At 53.4% G+C, this 23,519-nt stretch overlaps 1 protein-coding gene across 1 annotated transcript in view; it reads left to right on the top strand.

Moving 5' to 3' along the window:
- The window catches only part of SRRM3 (serine/arginine repetitive matrix 3), a 54,049-nt gene that overhangs the window by 10,039 nt on the left and 20,491 nt on the right, over positions 1-23,519 (top strand). The window contains exons 2-3 of the mRNA XM_081557791.1: positions 12,532-12,796; positions 17,788-17,889. Of these exons, the coding sequence (XP_081413917.1) occupies positions 12,564-12,796; positions 17,788-17,889 (335 nt within the window). The 5' untranslated portion in view covers positions 12,532-12,563. The remainder of the gene's footprint in view (positions 1-12,531; positions 12,797-17,787; positions 17,890-23,519) is intronic.

Here is a 23,519-nt window from a genome sequence, read left to right as displayed (position 1 = left end):
AGGCCCCAGTGCTTAGTCCAGATGGAGAAACTGAAGCCTGAAAAGGGAAAGCGATCTGGTCAAACAGCTTCTAGCCCATCTTCCCTTTCCTTAAGCCAGCTCTCAGGTGTGAACCAGGGCGGGTCTGACCTTTGTGGGGAGAAGAAGTGGATAAAGGAAATAATGAAGCTGATGACAACTCGGGGTACTGCTGGTTTTACTCCAGGCCTTCCCTGGTGGCTCAGCTGGTAAAGAAGCCACCTGCAGTGCGGGAGACCTGGCTTCGCTCCCTGGGTCGGGAAGATCCCCTGGAAAAGGGAACAGCTACCCACTCTAGTATTCTGGCCTGGAGAACTCCATGGACTATCTAGTCCATAGGGTTTCAAAGAGTCAGACACGACTGAGCTACTCTCACTTTCAGCCCTAGAGGCCAGCTTGGGAGAGTCCTCGGAGACCATGGTGTCCTGACACCTTAGGTGCCTCTCTCTAGGACGCTACCCCAAGGCCATCTGGCTTGAACCCTCCCCAGGACACAGAGGTCACCACTTCCCTGGCAGCCCAGGCCATCAGTGACAGCTCAGCCACGATAAGGCTCTTTTCTCAGTCTCCTCCCTGCAACCCCAAATCTCCATTCGAGCTCAGGCAGCCACAGGGAATCTATGGCTTTCTGTTCCCTGTCTGGAAGTCTACAGGTCTTTGAAGGCCACTGAGGGCCGTGAAAAGAAATAGAGTGGGCTGGGTGGGGGCAGGGATTCCTTTGTTCCACTAAAACACAGGGGAGGGAAGACTAAAGCACCGCTTGCTTGTCTGATACCAGTACTGGTCTATACAGGCTGCTTCCTGGGTTGAACTGGTCTGTATTGTTTTCAGTGATCAGTATTGTGAGTTCTCTCTGTTCCAATGGTCTGCACTGGTCTGTGGGTTCCCTGCGTTTTTGTTGTTGTTCAGTCATTAAGTTGTGTCTAACTCTTCGCAACCCCATGGACTGCAGCACGCCAGGCTTCCCTGTCCCTCACTATCTTCCAGAGTTTGCTCAGATTCATGTCCACTGAGTCGGTGATGCCATCCAACCATCTCATCCTCTGTCATCCCCTTCTCCTCCTGCCTTCAATCTTGCCCAGCATCAGGGTCTTTTCAAATGAGTCAGTTCTTCACATCAGGTGGCCAAAGTATTGGAGTTTCAGCTTCAGCATCAGTCCCTCCAATGAATAGTCAGGACTGATTTCCTTTAGGATGGACTGTTTTGATCTCCTTGCAGTTCAAGGGACTCTCAAGAGTCTTCTCCAACACCACAGTTCAAAAGCATCAATTCTTTGGTGCTCAGCCTTCTTTATGGTCCAACTCTCACATCCATACACGACTAGTGAAAAAAACCATAGCTTTGACTACACGGATCTTTGTCAGCAAAGTAATGTCTTTGCTTTTTAATATACTGTCTAGGTTGGTCATAGCCTTTCTTCCAAGGAGCAAGCATCTAATCTGAACTCCTGGTTCCTCTATGCCCTGTCCTGGGTTACAGTGGTCTACACCGGTCTCATTTAGGCTATCTTGCTTTTACTGTGGGTTGTTCTGTAGGGGGCAGACAGCTGATGCCTCTTTGTCCCTGGGGACCTGCCATCCAGGCCCTCTGCTCTAGGAACTCAAATCAGAGCCAACAGGAACAAAGACAGGGCCCAGGGCTGATGGGCAGGAGCCTACGTGCCAGGCAGGGCCTTCCTATCCATTCAGTGACAGAGCTGGACTCCAGGGCTTACCAAATATGTGACCATGTGGCCTTTGCAAATATCAACACATGTAAAGTCTGGGCATAATGAGAGTGGTAACCAGGAAACTTTGCCACTGAGGTCCCCAGAGATGGAGGTGGTAACAACAACAACAGAAAACACAAGTAGTGAGCTCCCCATCAGTACAAACGCAGGCTGGGTTTCAATAAATGCTCACAGATGGCTGCTTTGTGCCAAGCTCTGTGCTGGGCAATAGGGGTGCAAAGATGGACACAACCCAGTCCCTACTCTTAGACAGCCCTCACCAGGTCAGGGGCACATAGTCACAACAGAGCAAGGTAAACACTGAGGGTGGGAACCACAGGATGAGGCTCTGGGAGCACTGCAGAGGCGCATCCCCTAGTGGAAGTCTGGGAGGGCTTCTTGGAGGAGGTGATGCTTGAGCAGAGTCCTGTAGGATGAACCAGAAGGGGAAGAACACTCCAGGCACAGGGAGCAGCTTGGCCAGCATGTTCTTGGGTGGCTCAGAGCCCCATGTGTCTGAGATACAGGGGGGCTGGACAGGTTGCCCAGGACGCAGTTGCCAGCTAAGCTGCCTGGCCCTCTCCTGCAGACAGCGGACATGCCCTTCCTCCCTCGCTTCTCTCGGACACCACACCTTGGCTCTGGGAACTTAGCCAGCCTGCTGCCTCCATTCCACAGCACAGTCTGAGTCTGCAGGGCAGGAGACAGCTCCAAGCCTGCCAGGCGCAGCTGCCCCCTCTGCCCCAACCCCCAGACAGTGCTGGAGCAGGGCGGGCAAGCAGGAGTGGGACCGTGAGGGCTGCGGCCCAGGTCCAGGCTGCCTGTCCCTCCCCCCAAGCCAGCCAGCCTGGGGGCTCTAGCCAGCCTTCCCCTGGCTCCAACAGGAGCAGCAGGAAGCTCGACTGTTGAATAATTGAGAAGGCTTTCAGCTTTCTCCCTCCCCCCTGCAGTGTCTTCTCGAGGGTTGGGTAACAAACAGCGGTGCCAGCGCCTCCCAAGAGAGACTCCAAGGAGGCTGGGAGGAAGCTTGCTCGGCTAACCCTCTCGCTGCCAGCCTACCGAGCGCCTTCCTCCCTGGCCTCTCCCTGCAGCGTTTTTTTCCCTGTGAATGCTGGTCCCTACTGGTCCGTGTGGGTGGCAATCTACTAGTCTTCACAAGCTGACACTGATCTGATGCATTATCAAACACATCAACCTCTGATTTCTACTGTACATCTTCCTGGTTAACTCATGCCTGTAGTGGTTTAGACGAGCTGGTGTTGTTTGTGGGTAGTACATCACCAACTCGATGGACACGAGTTTGAGCAAGCTCCAGGAGTTGGTGACGGATGGGGAAGCCTGGCGTGCTGCAGTCCATGGGGTCGCAAAAAGTTGGACATAACTGAGTGACTGAACTGAACTGATGGGTAGTACAGACACTAAATACTTATACACGGAACTTAATACGGTCCTGTGCACTGCCGCACTGAGCATATGTTCATTCCCTCACCCCTAATGGCAGGGGGTGCTTAGATTAACCCCATTTTACAAATGAGATCAAGTCGCCTTAGGGCCCATAGTAAGTGATTTGAACCCAGGCCGGCTCTTCTGTCACTTGCTGATCCATCTTGGTTAACGTGGACCGAGCTGTCCCTGAGAATCAGACCTTTCTCCAGGGCAGAAGCCACCAACATCGAAAGCACCAAGCAGCTAGAGAGATCTTTCTGAAATGCAGAGCTGACCGTGACCTCCCCAGCCCAGCAGCCTCCACAGGTTCCCCATGGCCTGCAGGGCATTTCTAGCTCCTCCGGCCCCTCCTGGCCCACTGTGCACAAGCCCAGAGTTCTTCCCTTTTTTTCTCCAAGCCTTCTTCCCACATGCCCCACACTCTGCCCAAGACATCCTTCCTCCCCTTCTACGTCCACCACTCCTACTTATGTTTCATGATTCCTCCTCCAGGAAGACCTCCTAGCTATGCTCCTCCATGAACACACTCTAGCTCAGTTGATGTCTCTGCCGCCTGTCTCCCGTCCCAGCAGTTATCTTTCTTCTTCACCATGCCTCTCCCCCTGCACCCCCTCTGGTGAGCCACAGATTCACAGAGTAGCTGTAACATGAATAAGTGACCTGCTCTTAGGGCTGAGGGGCCATCTCCCATAACTCCCCTGTCCCACCACCTGGGACAGGGAGGGAGTCCAGGGAAGTTTGTTCTGGCCATGGCCTGATTACCTCTGCCACCTGCCCACACCTCCTGGAGGTCTGGAGAAGGGTGCCCACAGGGAAGGGAGAGGTTGGCTGGAGAACCCCCTCCACCGGGCACTCTGGGAACACATCACCAGCATCAGGTGTGCAGCCTGGCTTCAGGACAGGGACTGGGGTGGGGAAGTGGCACACCCAGATTCCTCGGACACACTGGAGATGGATTTTCTTTGCCAGCTTCATCAAATATCTTGACAAAAACCATTGTTATTACACACTCATTTCTACAAAGACCCACACTTAGTTTCACAAGCTAAGTGCCTGGTTTCTTGTGTGTTTATCAGTTCCATCACGTTTGTGACAGTTACAAAGGATTTTTTTTTTTTCCCTCCAGGAAACTCAGGAAGCATGTCCCTCCCACCCTCTCACCTTGCTCCACACTGGGCTTTTTCTCTGGAAGGGCTAACCCTGGGTTTGCAGTCCCCACCTTCATGGGAAGACTGGTCACCATCACACACCCCGCTCCATCCTGTCCCTCTTAATCCCAGGTCCCCGGACCTTGCTGTCCCTGTGTCTTCAGCCCATGCCACACACACACACACACACCCGCCACTTGGACCACCCCCTTCCTTAGACTCATCCTCCACAGGACCACTTCAAACAGCTTTGCCCTTGTGAAGCCTTCCCTGACCATCATAGGCAAAGACAGACCACCCTGGTCTCTTTTTTGCTCCCTTGGCATGGGACAGGGTGAGGACAAGGGTAATCAGGATTTGTCTTCAGAACAAGCTTGTCACTGAAAGAATGAATGATCCCACTACCCTATGAGGGAGGGAATTTTTTTTTTTTGGCCGCTCCACGCAGTATGTGGAATCTTAGTTCCCCGACCAGGGATCGAACCCGTATTCCCTGCGTTAGAAGAGCAGAGTCTTAAACACTAGACTGCTAGGGAAGTCCCGAGATGGGGACTATTGTCTCCAGTTTATGGATGAGAAAGCTCAGGCTCAGGGATGTTTGGTAACATTCCCTGATCGCCCAGGGAGAACTAGTAGAAGCAGAACTCGAGCTCTAATCTTCTGATCCCAAACCGAATGCTGCTTGTTCCTGAGCCAGTGGGAGACAGCAGAAGGACCTCAGTGGCAAGAAGGTGGTTGAATTGTGTGTGACCACAGGTCACGAGTTTATGTGAAGCTGTAGGAACCTGTACCTTTGAGGGTGCGAAAGCCCTGCATCCTCCCATCATTACTGGGGAACTGGGTCTCTGCCAGGCAGGGGGGCGGGGAGAAGGAACCTCCTGGGGAGTGATGCTGCTCACTGGGGAAGAGAAATTTCTAAGCTTCAGGAGCAAAAGGGGTCCCTGGGCTGGTGCCACGTGGGCTGGAGACTGAGATACTGCACGTGAAATGGGAGATGTTTGCTGAGGCCAGGATTGGGGGGGCAGGGGGAGACGGTGGCCCAGGTCATCTTTGCCCTGGGCTCTGGCCTCTGCCCTCTTCTCCCCCCACAAGCAGCAACCTTGGTCACCCTTGGGTCTCAGTCCCCAGCCCCCAATCATAGCTCAGTCTTCCGGACATCTTCACCTGGATGTCCAGGGACTCCTCGCCCCCTCCACGTCCAAAAGAGGATGGTCACCCCTGACAATCACCACTGCTTATGAGACACCTGTGGCATGCCAGGCACTGTGCTAGCATTTCATACTCATTAGTCCTTTACCACGGCCCTACAAGGAGCATGCTGTTATTAGTTCTATTTCATCAGCAAGGAGGGGCTTCCCTCGTAGCTCAGATGGTAAAGAATCTGCCTGCAGTGGAGGAGACTCAGGTTCGATCCCTGGGTTGGGAAGATCCCCTCCCTGGAGAAGGAAATGGCAACCCACTACAGTATCCTTGCCTGGAAAATCCCATGGGCAGAGGAGCCTGGTGGGCTGCAGTCCATGGGGTTGCAGAAGAGTCAGGCACGACTGAGCGACTAACACTTGTGACTTGTGTGATTAGCAAGGAAATCAAGGCACAGAGTTTAAGCTACACGATCAAGGTCACTCAGCTCATGAGTTCCCAAAGGGCACAGCCCTGTTTTCTGGCCTCAAGCCAGGTTCCCCAGGGCAGGACCCAGTCTCCTCAGACGCATATGTGGTCCACTGTTCCCTCTCCCCCGACCTGGGCCGGTCACTCCCGCACTCAGCATCTATCCCTCTGAGCTCCACGGTGAGTGATGATCTCATTAACTCAGAGACCTCTGTGCCTGTCAGCAGGCTGGACCCTGCAGGACAGATAGGCTGTTGCCCCATCAATTAATGTCTACCAGCAGGGCTGGAGCTTGCAGGGACCAGCCGCCAGACTGTGTTCCATCCTGTCCTCAGCCAGGCCTGCTCAGGGGACCCAGGCTGGGGTTGGAGGGAAGGAGGCAGGCCCAGGGACTCAGCTGTGAGGCTTGGAAGTCAGGGCTTGGGCCCTTTAACCACTTCCTGGCTGGCAGAAGGGAGGATGCTCCCCTTCCCCCCATGACTTAATCTGCACATGGGTTTGGCTGGCCCCCCGCATCTGGGGCATCTGGCCTACCCGTGGGTCCTGACCCAGTGCTCGGACGGCCCCAGGCCAAGCTCTGGGCAGAGTTGGTGTGGCTCTGGCCACTGGCTACAGACACAGGGAGGAAGCAGGCTGAAGGCTTGGCTTAAACATACATAGCTAGTATAACCTAGACTTCCAGAGCAGGACAAGACTTGTGGGGTCTTTGAGTCCAGCCCTTCATTGTCCGGCAGGGAAACAAGGGTCCAGAGACAGAAGGAGACTCGCTCAGGGTCTCACAGCCAAACGGGCAGAGAAAAGACTTCCCATGTGTTGCCCTGTCTCCAAGGAGACACAGTGTCAGTGTCCCCAAGCATCTTAACAAGTCAGGGTCAGGGTCAGGGTCAGGGTTACAGCTCTAGACCTCACAGCTGCCTGTTTGATCCCTAGAAGCCCCTCACCCTTAACACAGCCCAGTTTGTCCTCCACAATCTCTATCACAGCAAATGGCTGCACCTGGCCACCCAAGCCAGAGACCCAGTATCACCCGAGGCACCTTCCTCCACCCCACACCCAGTCTTGCCCGGTCTGTCTGTTTATTTCTCGAATCCTGGTCAGCCCCCCACCCCCTGCTCTGGTGTCCCTGTCTCCAGCTCCTTCCGCCCCCTTCTGAGAAGCCTGCCCCCACCAACCAGCTGGAGATGCAGACACTTCTCAAATTGTCTTCTATCACACTACGCTGCAATTACCTATGGTTTCCCAAACCAGCCAGTGAGCTCCCAGAGGGCCAGGATGGGGTCTTGTCTCCAAATCTCCAGTTTGTTGGTGGGGGAGGGAGAGGATGGCAAGTGAGTATGTGTTGTGTTTGTTGAGTGAATATAATAGTCTATCTCTCCTATTTAAGCAGCTCCTGTAATGGGAAACTCACTCATCCTGGGATGAACCACCTAGCTTTTACTTATTTTGAAATATTTATTTATTTGGCGGCACTGGGTCTTAGTTGTGGCACGTGGGATTGTCTACCTTCCTTGCTGCGTGCAGGATTTTTTTTTTTTTTTAGTTGCCGCATGTGTGGGATCTAGTTCCCAGACCACGGATCAAACCCGGGCCCCCTGCATTGGAGTCTTAGCCACTGGACCACCAGGGAAGTGCCCCTACTACTTAGTTTTTGTAAAGTTTTGATTGTTGGGAGGGGGAGTCCTATATTGGGCTTATGTGAAGTCCACTTCCTCGCAGGAGTCCTGGCTTTGTCTTCTAAAACCATCCAGTTTGGCTAGGGGCTTGCTCCTTTAAGTGCCCTTCAAAGTCCGGCAAAGAGGAAACTTGTTAGAAATGCAGATTATCAGCACCCACCCCAGATCTACTGAGTCAGAAATTCTAGGGGTAGACCCTAGCCATGGGCTTTCCAGGTGGGTAAAGAATCCGCCTGCCAATCTGGAGATGCAGCTTCGATCCCTGGGTCAGGAAGATCCCGTGGAGAAGGAAATGGCAGACACACTGGCAACCCACTCCAGTATTCTTGCCTGGGAAAGCCCATGGACAGAGGAGCCTGGTGGGCAACAGTCCATGGGGTCACAAAGAGTCAGACACGACTTAGCGACTAAACAACAAGACCCTGGCCATCTATGGTTTAACAAGCCCTTCAGGTGACTCTACTAATAAGATTTGAGAACTACTGTTCTAGACACTGGCTCCCAATTGCTGTTCCACAGATGGTCTGTATCAGAATCACCTGGAGAACGCTGACAATTTCACCCTCAGAGATTTTGATTCAGTAGGTTCAGATAAGAATCATATAAAATACAAGACAGTTTAATTTGAATTTCAGATAAACAATGAATAATTTTTTTTAGTATGAGGATGCCCCAAATAAAAAATTCATGAAATTCAAATTATTTTAACTGTGCATCCTGTATTTTTATTTGCAAAATCAGGCAACCCAACCTACTTCTAACAAGCTTCTCAGCAGACTCAGCCAGGTTTGGCCTAAATCATCCGACCACTTGTATATTCTTATCACTTCCCCATTCCAGACATTATATTTTTGTTGATGTAGGCTAAGATAACATGTGCTTTTGGCAGCCACATTATGATATTGACTCAAATTGAGCCTGTGACCCCTGAAAACCCCTAAATTCTTCCTAAATATGCTGCTTCTAACATGTGTCTACTTCACTCCAATTTTAGAAAGTTTGTTTGGGACTCAGAGTCAGAATGTGGCATTTCTCATTATCCGGTTTCACCTTCTCAGATTCCTTCCATCTTTTCCATTTGTTGAGTCTTTTTAGATTCTGACTCTGAATTTCTGAACCTTCCCAAGTGGTATTCTTAGTGAATCTGGTCATCAGGTTATCAAAGTTCTCTCCAGTCAATGGTGAACATACTAGATCGGACGTGGGTGAGGACAGAGCCCTGTGGTCCTTCCCTAAATACCCCCATCTAATGTGACATGGAGCCATTCATCAGCTCCCTCTGAGCACAGGTTAAGCCACCCACCAATTAAAATAGCATGGAATGTTAGTTCCACCAACACAGTGTCTCTCTCCTTATGAAATCTCACAATAATTCCGTAATAGATAATATCAGATAAGGGCTTCCCTGGTGGCTCAGATGGTAAAGAGTCTGCCTGTAATGCAGGAGACCCAGGTTCAATCTCTAGGTCAGGAAGATCCTCTGGAGAAGGGAATGGCAACCCACTCCAGACCTGACGTCTGCAATAACTTCCTGATCTGCTGGTCCAGCAACCCTGACTAGGAAAGAAGTGGGCTCAGCATACAATGATTCGGTCTTAGGGGCCTGGCCTCTCCTCTAGGGGCTCAGGGGTCATTCTCTTAATAACGTGCCTCAGATTCCTGCCTGGCGCCCTCCATTACCAGGTGAAGCTGGCAGAATTCACCATCTCTCCCAGCGGAAACCCAGACAGCATCCATCTTCTGTCTCCCCGCCCTTCTCCTTTCCTTCAGTCGCTTCTGAAAGACTGCCCCCAGAAGCCTAGCCATCTTGGCCAGGCACTCTCCTAGTGCTGGTGATAGGATTTCTTTTCTCCGGGTGTGGAGATCTGAGTGCACTCGAAACTGCTCCCACCAGCTTCCCCTGCCCCGCCCTCAAGGAGCTCAGGCCAAGTTCTTGGCTGGGGAGCCTCGCCCACATCGAGGGCAAGCATGCAGAGCAGGATCACTGAGAACCTGCCTCCATGGCTCTCGCAGGGGCCCGAGCACTTTGCCCTCACAACCCCAGTGCATCTTCTGCATTGCCAGGCACTGAGTAGGCTCAAGGGGAGCTGGAATGAAGGGCTGGTCCCCTCCCCTCGAAGGGCTAAACCAGGGGTCAGACACAGACAATAAATTGAGCCTCAGTATCTAAAGAGGTGAGGACAGAAGCTGTGGGGGCACAAGGAGGAAATGGCTCATCCTTTGTCAGAAGCAGGGAAGGCTTCCCGGAGGAGGTGACATTGGGACTGGACTCTGAAGGATGTGCTGAAGTTCCCCAGGTAGGGAAGAGAGGCAATGGAATTCTAGCACTGGGAACCACATAGGGGAAAGGCTCAAAGGAGTGGGAGTGCATGTTTGGGGACAGGTGACCCAGGCTGAGGAGCTGGACGTTGACTTCAGGATAAAGGATAGCACCGGATAAAGCTGCAAGATCGTATAAGAAGAAATACAAAGGGGTCTTGAAGGCTGTATCAGGGACCCCACCTGTAGTCCTCAGTCCTATCTCCCTTTTTTTCAAACTTTAGATTTTTTATTTTGTATTGGGGTATAGCCGATTAACAATGGTAGTTTCAGGTGAAGAGAGAAGGGACTCAGCCATACGTATACAAGGATCCTTTCTCCCCCAAATGCCCCTCCCATCCAGGCTGGGACATAACACTGAGCAGAGCTCCAGGTGCTGTACAATAGGTCTGTCTCCCTGTTTGTCTCTATTCCGCTCATAGGCGCTGAGCCCAATGTGTTTCAGGCACTTGGCTGGCACCAGAAATTGGGGCTAAAAAGCCCTCAGCCCACAGGCGGAGTGAGACCTATGAGCCCACAATGACAGTGAGGGGGGAGAGCTCCGGAGAGGGGAGGAGGGAGGCTTCCAGAAAGTGGCGATGCCTGTGAGCAGTGACTTTGAGGTCATGCCAGAGTCAAGTTCAGAGCATTCCAGGGAAAGGGAGCAGCGGTGGAGGTGGGCTAGGGGGAAGGCCTAGATGCAAGAGGGATGGAGAATCTGTGTGGGCGTGGCAGTGGAGAGGTTGGTCCGGGAAACAGGTCCCAGCCGTGTCAGGACTGGGAGCCAGGGTGACTGGAAGCCACTGGAGGCTGTTAATCAGGGCATGACAGGGTCTGATTTGCTCCTGGCCCAGTCTCCCAGGTTGCTAATGGAAGATGAACAGAAAGAGGTCAGGGCAGGGGGGTGGGCAGACAGGATGCTGATGCCAGAATGGACCAGAGGCAGGGGTTTGAACTGAAGTGGTAATGAGAGAGGAGGAGATGGGTAAATGTGAGCAATGTCGAGATGGAATATGGGACCAAACTTGATGTTGGTGAGCTGTGGTGGGCCAGGACAATGGGGTCTCCAAGCTCCATGCATGTCCCTGGCTCAAGGCATGAGATAAGCAGAGTTCTGGGTGGGGTTTGGTGAGTGGGTGATACTTGTGAGTTACCCTCAGAGAAAGTGTGGTAGAGCTAGGGTTGCAGGGCTGGGGTAGGGACAGGCAGGAAGCAGGCAGGGCTTAGAAAAACAGCTCTGTTCTGTAAAGCCCGAAGAGCCTTCCTGAACAATCTGGATGATGCTTCCAGGCACTGGTTGAGAACAGAGGCTCAGAGAGGGGCAGGAACATCCTCAGGATCACACAGCAAGGCATGGAGTACCCTGGCCTAGACCCAGACACTTGGGCAGATGAACATATGAAAGGAGCTTGTGTTCCCATTACCACTGTCACCTCCTGTCACTGCCCCCTTCAAGGCCTTTTTCCTCTCCTGGTCCCCCTCTCTCTTCCCTGCCTTTCACACTCCATGGCTCTGAACACTTTGAGGCCAGTGAGGAGAGTATGTGTTGTTGGGGGTGGGAGGTGTATTGCAGGAAGGCCCCATCTGGGATGTCCAGACATGCCCGGTTCCTTCTCTTCCCACCTCCCTCCACCCCTTCCCTCCCTCCCATCCCACTCCCTGGGAAGGAGGCCTCCCTGTTGCTTAGCAACTAGCAGAGCCTCGGAGAAAGGAAATGGAAATAGCCTGGGAGGTGCCTCCCCTCTGTTAAGATAAGTCCTTGGTGTGTGTGTGCTTGTGTGTGTGTATACACGCGTGTGCAGGGTGCATACTGGTGCATGCTCTACTTTGGGCCGTGGAGCCACCATTTCTCACCTCCCAAGCCATGCTGACTCCCAACCCACCCTGAGCTGGAGAAAGGATGTGGCTGGCTGGAAAGTTAATGTCGGTGCCACTTTTGGTCACATCCTCACAAGCGATGTTTCCAAAACAAAGGAGGGGACAGTCCTGTGGGCTTCAGCCCAGATAGGCCCCCACCTGGAATGCTGACTTTGGAAAAGTTAGCCAGATCAAAGTAGGAACCGAAAACTTCATCTGTGGTGGGAATGGAACTGAGCCTGGAGAAGGTTCCATCTTCTGGTCTCTGCAGGGCTGTCTGGGAGCAGACTGGGCCGGGGAGCACGTGTGGTCTGTGACTCCAGGGGCCAGAGCCAGAAAAATGGGTATTGGGGAGTGAGAAGCAGGTATTAAACTGAGCCTGAAGGAAAAACAAGAATAAAACCTGGGGAACTGCCAGCAGGTGTGCAGGCAGGGGCCAGGCAGTCAGGCCGACATTGGTTACGGGGGCAGAGAGTTTTGTCCTGGATGGTTACTAGGTCCCTGAAGGCGACAAGCCCTCGTTAGAGGCCATTTAGTCCGCCTTGAACCCACCCCACCTTACCGATGAGGACAACCCAGTGTCCGATGCCCCCTCATGCCCTGAGGTGTGACCCACAGGTGCAAACCTGCCGCCGCCCGACTCTGCAGCCAGAGGGGAAGCGGATTAGAGCCATGAGTGGGCCTTTAAATCTCCAGGATTAACCCGCGCCGAGAGGAGCTTAGCAGGTGGCCGAGAAGTGACCATCCCGCCGGGTGTCTGTATCTGTCCCGCAGGGCCGAGGCCAGCCGCTCCGGGGGCAGCCACCATGTCCTCCACAGTGAACAACGGGGCGGCCAGTGTGCCATCCCCGCCCGACGCGGCGAACGGCTTCCCGCAGCCGGGCGCCTCGTCGGGGGCCTGGCCGCGGGCAGAGGAGGAGCTGCGCGTCGCGGAGCCCGGCCTGGTGAAGCGCGCGCACCGCGAGATCCTGGACCATGAGCGCAAGCGGCGCGTGGAGCTCAAGTGCATGGAACTGCAGGAGATGATGGAGGAGCAAGGGTCAGCGGGGAAGGGGGCGGGGCGGGGCTGTGGGCGGGGCCGGGGCGGGGCCAGCGTTGGGATCCCGGAGCCTGAAAGGTCAGAATCGGAACTATTTGCAAGCCCAGTTGAGCTTTCATTCATGCATTACTTTATTCTACCAATAAGCTGTCTTGAACACCTGCTCTATATCAAGCTCTCATCTGGGCTTAGAGTCAAAGCAGCCAAGGAGACACAGCCCATGCCTTTGGGAAACATCCAGTCCGGTATAGGAGAGGGGCATGTAAACTTTAATGACAACTCAAGGCCTCAGTTTTCCCGTCTGTAAAATGGGTGGTTCGAGCTGCCTGGTCTACAGCCAGGTGCTGCAGCCAGGCAAGACGCACAACAGGCCCCTACTACGTGTGAGGGCTGCCTGTGGTTTCAGCAAGGGAATTCCAGCCAGCAGCCACACCCAGAAGCTTAGATTTCACCCTGTCTAGTTCAGAACCAGGGGCACACAAGTGGGCCAGATGCTGTGCTGGGCAACACTGGTCCCCAGAGCCAAATTGTAGTCACTTCCTCAAAGGCCTCCCTCCCAACCCCTATTCCTTCCCCATCTCTGCAGGGAAACAAGCATGTTAACACCAACTGCACCAAAAAATAGGTTAGAATCAGGATTATAGACAGGATAGCAGGACAGGAAAGAGTCAAGTGCTTCAGGAGCTCGGAGGGGAGATTCTGAGAGAAGACATTTGAATGGACCTTGAAGGATGAGTAGGAGTTCATCAGGCTGAGAAGGAGGGATTGTGCATCAGCCAGTAAGGATTCAGGGAGCTCCCCTGAAAATCCAGTGGAGACAGAACAGCCATCACATGTGGAACTGGAGGCAAAAAAAAAAAAAAGAGAGAACAGAGTCATTCCCATCTCTACAGCTCCAAGGAAAACTGGAGTTCCCAAGGCTCCTTTCTGCATCTGCCTGAGTACTTTGAAATTACTGGGCTTGCTGTTGAGGGAGTCAAAGTGGGGAGCAGGGCCTACCCGACAGGCTGGAACTGTCAGTGAGCTGAGAAATCCGAAAGGCCCAGTGCATTAGCGCCCGGAGCCACATGGGAGCAGACCACCTGTGTACAGCGGTCCTTCCAAACCACACCTTTGTCTGTTCATCCCCAAGAGGCAGCCAAGACAAGGCTCACTCGTCCCTGTGGAGCCCAGAAGACACTGAGGCTTAGACAGAAATTGCCACTGCCACCACAGGCCCTTAGGAAGACAAGGCCAAGGCTGCCAGGCAGGGCCGCTTGTAAGAAAAGGGCACAGGAATTTGGTGTTCACCTCCAGCTGGAGACCAGGTGGGGGTGGGGAGGATCCCTGCAGAGAGGAATGGATGGGTGGAAGGCTGTTGAAGACAGACAGAAAGGAGACTTCCAGCTGGTAATGGAAACAGGCTTGATGAGCTGTGGATGTGACGAAGAAATGAGATCCCCAGGGGTTAGGGTGGGGCGTGGAGTATCCTTATGCAGAGAGAGTCCCAGACCTTAATTAAACCTGCAGATCCGGCTGAATTGAGAGACTCTAGGAGTGAAGGGAGTGTGGGCGGGTGGGCGTTGCTAGGGAATAGGACGCCTGGGACAGATGAGAGCCAGCCTTCCGTGCTTCGTTCTAGGGAAATACCCCTTTCCCCACACAAGCCCCGCCCCTTCTCCCTCACAGAGCCCTGCCCACTTCCCCTCACAAAGCCCCGCCCCCATATAGGGCCCTGCCCCCTTCCTAAGCCCCACCCTCTTCACCTAACTTTCCCCATAGGAAAGCCCTCCTTCTCACCCCAAACTTTCAGGGAACTCCTAAGGGCCCTCACTCATGGCTCCCCCTTCCCACAAGTCCCCTATCTCCCCCTGCCGTGACAGGCTTATTATCCCAGGGGGGCAGCCTCAAGGTGAAGGGGGATAGCACTTGACAGTGTCTTTGGTATCTAATCCCCTGGCATCAAAGGCTCATTTCTTGCTGGGATGCACCCAACAGGTCATCTCTAGATATTCCATCAGGGGCCCTTCCGCCACCCAAGCCCTCGTTCCAGGTGGTCCTTAGACTGGAGTCTGCCATACAGCTAGCGCTCCGGTTATTAACCCTCTCCCTCTGCCATCTCTTTGTGGCTGCCCCGTTGGTAGAGGCCACAGCCACTCTAGAACTCAACAATGAGGACTTCCAGCTCTGGCCTGTGACCTTGGGCAAGCCATAGCTATGGGCCTGTTAAGTAGGGGGTTGTTCTGAGGGGCCTGTGGACTAAGGCAAGTACAGGGCTCCCGCACCCCACTCCAGTCCCCAGAAAGTGCTCTACAAACACTAGGGACCTTTGCTCTGCTAAAAATCCAGTCATTAATATCTATTTCTAGAAATGCAGGTTCATTCGCATTTATTTACCAGGTTTGCAGGCATTTGACAAACATTCCCACTAGTCACAGAAACACACATTCTTTGGCCCTGTTAAAAAGCAATCCCTTTCTTAATACTGATGGATGATGGCTAATTCACTGGTGATGGATGCTGCCTTTAGAGCCATCTTCCTGGGCAGTCTCTACAGGCAGCCTACAATCATGGTGGAGGCGGGGACAAAGCCCCCAGCCTCTGTGAGGTGATGTTTCAGCCCCGGCCCCAAACATCCCCCTCCCCACATCCTACCACCATGCCCCTTCCCATGAGGACCATTGAGCTGGGCTTGGAGCTTTGAGCCCTCCCCTCTCCCTGCTCTATTTCTTCATCTGTAAAATTGGCCACTACCACCACCACCCCAGAGCCATGGTGAAGATCACCTTAATGACCAAGGAAGTGATTTTCTAGGAAATGCTGGATCTGGGCAAAGGCAGGCAGAAGGGGACATTTTCCACTCTGGGGACCTCTTTTAAAATGTATTGTCCCCTCACCCCACCCCAGCCCCAGAGGGGAATCCAAGAAGTCCCCAGAGTAAAAATGAATTTGATGCATTTTTCCCAAATTGTGGAAGTGGCAGCGAGGGAGCCAGATTGGCTGGGGAAGCAGCTGAGCCAGGAGGCTGGGGCGCTAAGACAGGCATCCTCGCCCTGCCTACCTCTTCCCCGTCTGAGCCCTTGACTGTTAGCTAGCTGGGCCTCCTGCATGGCCTTGAGTTGGCAGGTGCTGCCGCATCCACAGGGCGTGGAAGGTTTGGGTACCAGCCTCCTTCACCATCTCAGCCTTTGCCTCCTGGGAGAGCAGAAGGGAAAGGTTCAGGTGATTCCTGACCCAGGACCATGCTGACCTGGGAGGAATCTAGGGTAGAAAAAGGCACAGAGCCTGGGACAATTAGACCCTCTGTCCCCATTGCTCTGGGACAAATAATCCTCAATCACCACCATTTCTTGAGTACCTATGGTGTGCCAGGCACTGTGCAAAGTGCTTTTATGTATCATCTACCTTAATCCTACAACAATCTTGAAAGGCAGGTTACTATCCCATTGCATAGATGTATAGACTCAGACTAAGAGAAGTATATGGACTTGTCCAAGGTCACAGATCTAGAAAGTGGGAGCACTGAGATTCAAAAACTGTCTCGCCAGAATTCAAATCATTTTTGGAAGCCCCATGTGGCAGGCAAGGTGCCAGATGCTGGGGACACAAGGTCAGTTCAGACAGACAAGGTCCCTGCCCTCAGGGAATTCTGAGGCCAGTGCAGGGTGCAGAAGAGTCAACAGATGAAGGCTAGCCCAGAAACCACCCCTCCAGGAGGAACCATAAGGCTGAGGTTGCTATGGAAACACAAATGTTAGCACCTAACCTGGCTGGGGAGGCAGGAGGATTCATCCCGCTGTAAGCCTCCCATGAGTCACATCTCTGTGTTCAGCCATGGTTATTTCCACAGAGTAAACCTGGAATTTAATTTATGAATGAAAAGCTGTATTCCTTTTTTTTTTTAAAGGCTTTTGAAAAGAATTGCCAAATTGCTCTCCAAAAAGACTGAGTCAATCCCAAATGCTTTTTGAAGGAGAGGAGGGAAGAAGGGAGAAAAGAGATGGGGCCCCTGACAGGGAAGGATGTACCATTTTCATGGATAGGGTTGGGGGGGGCAGGTTGGGGTTGCCGTGTGCACAGAGATCTCATGGTCACATGATAGAGAAGATGTGACTCCAGTTCCTATTTGGCCATCATGTTTGCTGTGCAGGGCAGCCCAGGAGGAGGAGAGGGTGGGAGTTTAGGAGCCAAGACTCAGTTACCAACAGCCACTGGACAGCTGGTGTGTGCTGGGCACAGAGCCAGGGGCTGGGTGAGCACAGACGTCCCAGGGGTTGGCATGGACATGGGCTAGGAGGCCTGGACAGCTGTCACTTTGGTGGTGTGAGAGAGGTGACAACGACCCCAGGATGCAGGAATAAAGATCAGGAGTAGATAATTCTGGGCTTTGGTTCCCCAGCCTGAGATTGGGCTCAGGGAGGGAGAGCGAAGGAGAGAAGTCAAGAGCCTCCATCCAAGGCCCAGACTACATCCACCCCACCCTAATCCCAAGCTGGGAAGCCATGGATCTATCCCTGGGATCCTGGACCGGCCACTTGGCAGCCTGGACCTTGTAGAGGCGGGGATGCGCTGAGGACTTCCCCAGGCTATGGTGAGGAAAGCAGAAAAGGCCACATATGTGTCAAGGTCAGGGGTCTCACTTCTTCCCTAAAATGTCTCCGGAGAGGGACTGCAGCCTGGATGTGGGAGGGAGGCCTGTCCCGGGGTGGGACAGGGCCAGGAGGAAGAGCCCGGTCTCCCCTGGGAGGTCTCCTCACCTCTGGGAGCACTTCCTTTAGTTTAAGTGTGGTTTGCCTAGTTGTTGGTTTAGTTGGTTGACTGATCTGGTGCAAAATGGGTCGGCTTTGAGCTTCCCCAGCGCTGAGAACCTTGTTGGTGGTGTGACCTTGGACAGGTCATATCAAGCTGGAGAGTGCCCACATGACTGAGGGTTGGGAGGAGGGGCTGGGGGGGGCAGGTGGGGAGGAAACCAGAGCCCAGACTGCAGCTCTCACCTTCCCTGTGCCCCGTAGGTACTCAGAGGAGGAGACCCGGCAGAAGGTCAGGACTTTCCGGCAGATGCTGATGGAGAAAGAGGGCATGCTCACCAGGGAGGACCGGCCTGGGGGCCACATGTGAGTGCTGCCAGGGTGGGGAGGGCCAGCGCAGGGGAGGCTGCAGCCTCAGGCCAGCCCTGGGCAGCCTTTCCCAGGGCTCACTCAGGTGGTTGGGGCTGGAGGTGGGAAGAAAGAAGAGGAGGAGGAGAGGCTGTGGGTCCTGCCCACCGGAAACTCTGGCCTGGCCCAGGGCACTAGGCAAGAGCCGCTGAGCACCTATCTGGGCATCACTGAAGTCCTCTCCCTGCCGCCCTGGGTTCCATCTCTGGCCCAGCAGTGGGAGAGACAGCCCACATCTCATCTCAGGGAATCTTGGGCTGCAAAACAGGAGACTAGAGATGTGTTCTGTCCTCAGTGTTGTTATTTGCTGATAGACTAGTCCCTCCGCCCCAACTATTATCACCTAGATAGTGGCCTCCAGAGTAAACACGGATGCTGGAGAGAAATAACCAGTGCACCAAAAGCCATCGCTGGCTTGGCCAAAGGCCCATCCGGTAAAGAGAGCACAGGCTCTGTAGGGATGATATCTCTGCAGCTGTCACAGAACAGGAGGGGCACCGGGTGCCGTAGGCCACCCCTGCATGGGCTTCAGATAAGACAAGGAGGTTACAGGGAGGCAGACTTTGTCTTGGAGAACCATCAACTACTCAAAACCATATAAAGTGGAGCAGCTGTCGTAGGATGGTGGGGCCGGCCTGTCCCCGAGTGTCCAGACGTGACGGCAGGGTGGGCATCTTGCTGAGACCCTAAGTCCCTGGGCACTCTTGTTGGCAGGAAAGTAAAATAGCAGCAGTGCTTTCTGGATGCTTTCCCTTGCTGTTGTCTTGAGGGCAAACAGCATTGCAGGAGTAGATGGATCTCGAAGACAGGGAAGCCCAGTCTATAGAAATTGTAGACTATTTCGGGTGGGGGGGTTCCCCTCCTAACCCCACTTAACCTCACTTCTCTGGCTTGAACAAGAGCCCAAAGCACAGTCGGTGATGGTGATTTTCCCTGATGGTCCAGTGGTTAGGACTCCACGCATCCACTGTAGGGGGCATGGGTTCAATCCCCTGTCAGGAAACTAAGATCTCAGATGCCACGTGGCCTGGCCAAAAAGGGGGGGAAAAAAAGTCAGGCCAGCCTCAGGCTTGTGGGGGCTTTGTGGGTGATCTGGGGGAGCCAGGCTCAGTTGGCCTGCTCTCTCCTCCCCTCAGGGTGGGAAGAGGTCATACCACTACCGCCTTCTTCTCCCCAGCCTCCCAGAGCCCACAGCACCCCCTCAGCAGTGGCTGTGGCCGCCTCAGTAACACCCCCTCAGGTTCATCCCCGTCCCCAGACCAGGGTGAGCTCCTCCCTCCCTTCCCTTCTCAAACCTCCGAACCGCCAGATCTTTCTGCTGCTGCCCATACCACCTCCAAAACCATCAGGTCCTGCCTGTCTGACCCGTGCCCCCTCAAATGCCCCCAGGGCTCCCCCGGAAAAGCAGCCACCCTCTCCCCTTCCATCCAGTGTCAGGGAAGGAGGCCTCTTCCAGAACCTGCCTTTGCCACCTTCTCAGGGCCCTACCAGTGATAACCGCCCCTCCGGCCCACACCTGCTGCTCTACCTTCCCTTGGGCTCCTTCCTCTTAGTCAGCTCCCGGTCCTTCCCCAGCCCTGCTTTCTCCTCCAGCTACCAGCCCACACGTTTCTCTCTTTTTCTCCATCAGATGTCTATAGAGCATGTGGTACACGTTGTCTCCACTTCCTTAAGCCACGGAGATCTGGCTTCTGCCCCCATGACTCCCGTGACCTGCTGCAGCTGTCCAAGTCTTGCTTGGCCTGACCTGGGCACCTCTGCAGGCCTGGCCTCTCCTGGCACACGCTACCCTTCTGCTTCCCCTCTGGAAACCTGCTTTCCCTCTCCCTGGCTTCCAAGAGTCAGCTCTTTGTGACTGTCTTCCTGCCCCTCTGATGGCTTTCTGCTCCTCCCTTCCTCCTGCCCACTCCTCAGGTGTTGGCTCCCGACAAGGATCTGCTAGGTCCTCAGGTCTCTTCCCCAGGCCTGCCTTCTCTCTTCTTCCTGGGGATCCCATCCATCCCCAGCTGGTATGCTCTCCTGTTAGTGGATGACTTCCAAGTCTTTTCCAGTAGTCCTGATCTTCTCTTTCCTTGAATGAATGAATGATGCATTTAAGAACCAGGACATGTTGGGAAGGATGTCATGGAAAGGTTGCAATGTCCATCATTAGAAGAAATGTCCTTGACGGTCTGTGCTGTACACCCAACCCCGTACTAATGCTATGAGTGGGGGAGGGAAAAAGAAAAAGACACGCTCCCTGCTCTCTGGGTGGAAACACCAACCTCTAAGGAGGACTCCTACTCTGGAAGCACGGGAGAATATAGACTTGGCAGGGTCCCGGGATCCTACTAGAATGTTAAAGACATTGAAGACAAGTTCGTTATCAGTTTGGTTGGTAGCTCAGTCAGTCAAGAATCCACCTGCAATGCGGGAAACGGGGGTTCAATCCCTGGGTCGGGAAGATCCCCTGGAGAAGGGAATGGCAACCCATTCCAGTATTCTTGCCTGGAGAATCCCATGGACAGAGGATCCTGGTGGGCTACAATCAATGGCGTTGCAAAGAGTCGCATATAATTGCCCCCTGCTGTGAGGAGCTATAGGAGAGGCCCCAGGCCTGATTTATCTCTGTTCCTGCCATCTTTGCCCCCTCCCCCCAGCCCCAGCAGGCCTGGCATGCGGGCTGAGTGAGCAGAGAGGGCAGCCCCTTTGCCTGGAAGCCTCCTTCTCCTCTGTGTGAACTCAGTCATCTGTCAATTGGCCATTAGGCTCCTGGCAAAAGGGAAACAGAACTAGTTAATTAGTGAAACTGCTGTCTGGAGGAAGAGCGTGTGACAGGCATCTCTTCCCATGTCAGAGCCCTTCCCGGGGGCAGCCGGTCCAACAGGTGTCCCGGGTGATGCTGGGTTCAGCTCCGATTCGCCCTTGGTCCCTCTGCAGTGGACTCTGGCTGCGCCTGCTTTGGTCAGCTCTGTGGGGCTCAGGGTGTTCTGTCGTTGGGGAAGAACGCCTCCCCTGCCTATTCCACAGGCGCAGCGAGGAGTAAACTTGCTAACAAATGTGAACTTATGAGTAGAAAACACTAAACAAATCTAGAATTCAGTGCAGACACTCACAACTGTGTCTACAGAGCAGGTGGGGGACAGCTGAGCTAACGTCCACAGTGAGGAAGCCTAGCCAGTAGAGTCCAGCCTGTGTGCACATGAATTCTCAAAGTCAATTGCTTAGGTGAATTTGCATTCTTAATCAAAGGTTCCCAAACCATAGATATTTCTTTCCCTCTCTGGGCCTCAGTTTTCTCATCTGTGAAATGGGGGTGTGCAATTTCTCTAAATCAGGAATTTGTTCTGTGTGGAAAGTGAACCATGGAGAACCATTTAAACATTAGAGAACATTCTCATGAGTGGTATTATTTATGATATATATTATATTATGAGCCAGGAAGGTCAGGACAGGAGAACCCAGTGTTCTAGCCCTGAGAGAGCCTGAAAAGTGGACGTGGTGGTACTAGCTGCACAAAACCAGCAAAAGAGGCCTCAGCCTAAGTCTATTTACATCCCTGGAATTGCCAGGACAAGTCTTACCAGAAGGTTCTGAGACCTTGACCTTATATGTCTCCCCAAACATGCATCTCCTCTATGCCTGTCTGCTTCTTTTAAAATTTTTTTATTTATTTGGCTACATCAGGTCTTAGTTGCGGTACATGGGATCTTCATTGCAGCATGCAGGACCTTTTTTTTTTTTCTTTAGCTGCAGCATGCGAATTCTTAGCTGTAGCATGTGGGATCTAGTTCTGTGACCAGGGATTGAACCTGGGCCCCCTACATAAGGAGCACAGAGTCTTAGCCACTGGACCACCAAGGAAGTCCCCATGCCTGCCTGTCTTTCAATGCTTCCAGCAGATAAAAGATCCCTAGAAAGGACTGGAAAGTAAGAGAGGTCAAATGATAAGGTCCCAGGGAGGGGGGATGGGGCGGGGGCGGGGAGTCCTGACCCCAGCACAGGGTAGAAAGGAAAGACGGGTCTAGGGGTGCAGGCAGCACAATAAGGAGGGCCCAGTGAGGGCCTGGACTCAGTGGCTAATCCAGCTCGATGTCAGAAGGCAAGAAAGGATTCCTGGCCTTCTGTCAGGATCAAGGGAAGTTCCCTCCTCCCACCAGCTCACCCACACAATGTTTGTGGTGCCCTTAAGTTTTGCCAAAGTCTATGGTTTATGTGTCAGTCATTTGTGTGGCTGAGGGCTGTGTCGGGGTGATGGGCCCTGGGACAGGCTGTGGAGTTAGAGATTTTAGGGACAGGAAATAGGAAGCCCCTGGCTTCAGGAAGAGGAGCCTGGTGAAGAGAGGAGAGGTTTGAATGAAGGGATGTGGGGGTGTTTGGCTCTGCGGGGGCAGGGCAATGACATGACTGTCCATCCCCCCAGAAAAACCTCTTATAACACCTGTGTGACTTCTAGGCTGCCAAGGCCAGGATGGTGTTTGGGATCCCAAGAACATTCTCTTTTTTTGGTCGCACTGTGAGGCATGTGGGATCTTGGTTCCCTGACCAGGGATCAAACCTGTGCCCCTGCAGTGGGAGTGAGGAGTATGAACCATGGGACCACCAGGGAAGTCCACCAAATGACATTCTTGACACGAGCCTCAAGGCTAGCTAACCCTGTCCGATTTGGGTTACATTCTTCTTTCTTTTTTTTTTTTAAACACAAAAATCTGTCTTCAAAGAGCTGCTTAGTGGGTGCTCTGCTGGAGATTTGTGCCTGAAAATCTCACCTTGTAGCTGTGATCTTGCCCAGTCTCTCTTTCACGTGTCAAAAGCACTTTTCTCCCTGGAAGAGGAAGTGTTGGTGTGTGAGTGTCCAACTGAGGTCCCTCTGTCTAGCAATGATGATCATGTGCGGAGGACCACATTCGCCGGCCAGGCCTCCTATCAGGAGCTTCATAGCCAGACTCGTACTTAATCCTCTCCTCAAAGCTGGGTTATTCTTTTCTCTGTTGTATAGATAAGGACCCAGAGGCTCAGTGAGCGTGGTCATGCCTGGATTCAGACCTGTCTGTGTGAATTCAAAGCTCATGTCATGTCTTTAATGCTCTGCCATCCCAGCCCTGGCCTCCCTGGCTCTGGGCAGGAAAAGGATGAGTCTGGCGCAACCAGGGCTGAGCCTCCGTCTAGGAGGGGTGCTGTCTGAGCCGGCGCAGGAATGAAAAATGGAAGATGAGAGGCCATCACCTTGGACCTGGGCCTTTGGAGGGTCCGTTTCTGGGCGTGTCCAGTAAAAAACAAATTTGCACAACATCGGGACTTTAGGGAATTGTCATAACCATCCTATGAGGTAATTAGGATTCCCCTGTTGAAAAAAGAGGCTCAGAGAGGGAGCGAGCGTGACAGGCACCGGGTCACCCAGCGACTCAGAAACGGCGCATAATTAGGGCACATGTGCAGCTTCAAAGCTCCCACCCTTGCCTTTAAGGACAAAGCACCCGCTCCTCCAAGTGCCATCGGGAGCAGACATCGGGGGCAGAAGATGACTGGGGGCTCCTGAGCCCGGGAGCAGGGACCAGATGCCGCTGTCCCTGCGGAGTGAAGGGGAGAGCGCGGCAAGATGGATGGGG

This window comes from Giraffa tippelskirchi, chromosome 13 (genome assembly GCF_054371585.1).
Source record: "Giraffa tippelskirchi isolate mGirTip1 chromosome 13, T2T-mGirTip1v1.2.pri, whole genome shotgun sequence".
NCBI lineage: Eukaryota > Metazoa > Chordata > Mammalia > Artiodactyla > Giraffidae > Giraffa > Giraffa tippelskirchi.
Note: the sequence above shows the minus strand (reverse complement) of the source record. Positions and strands in the feature narration are given on the sequence as shown.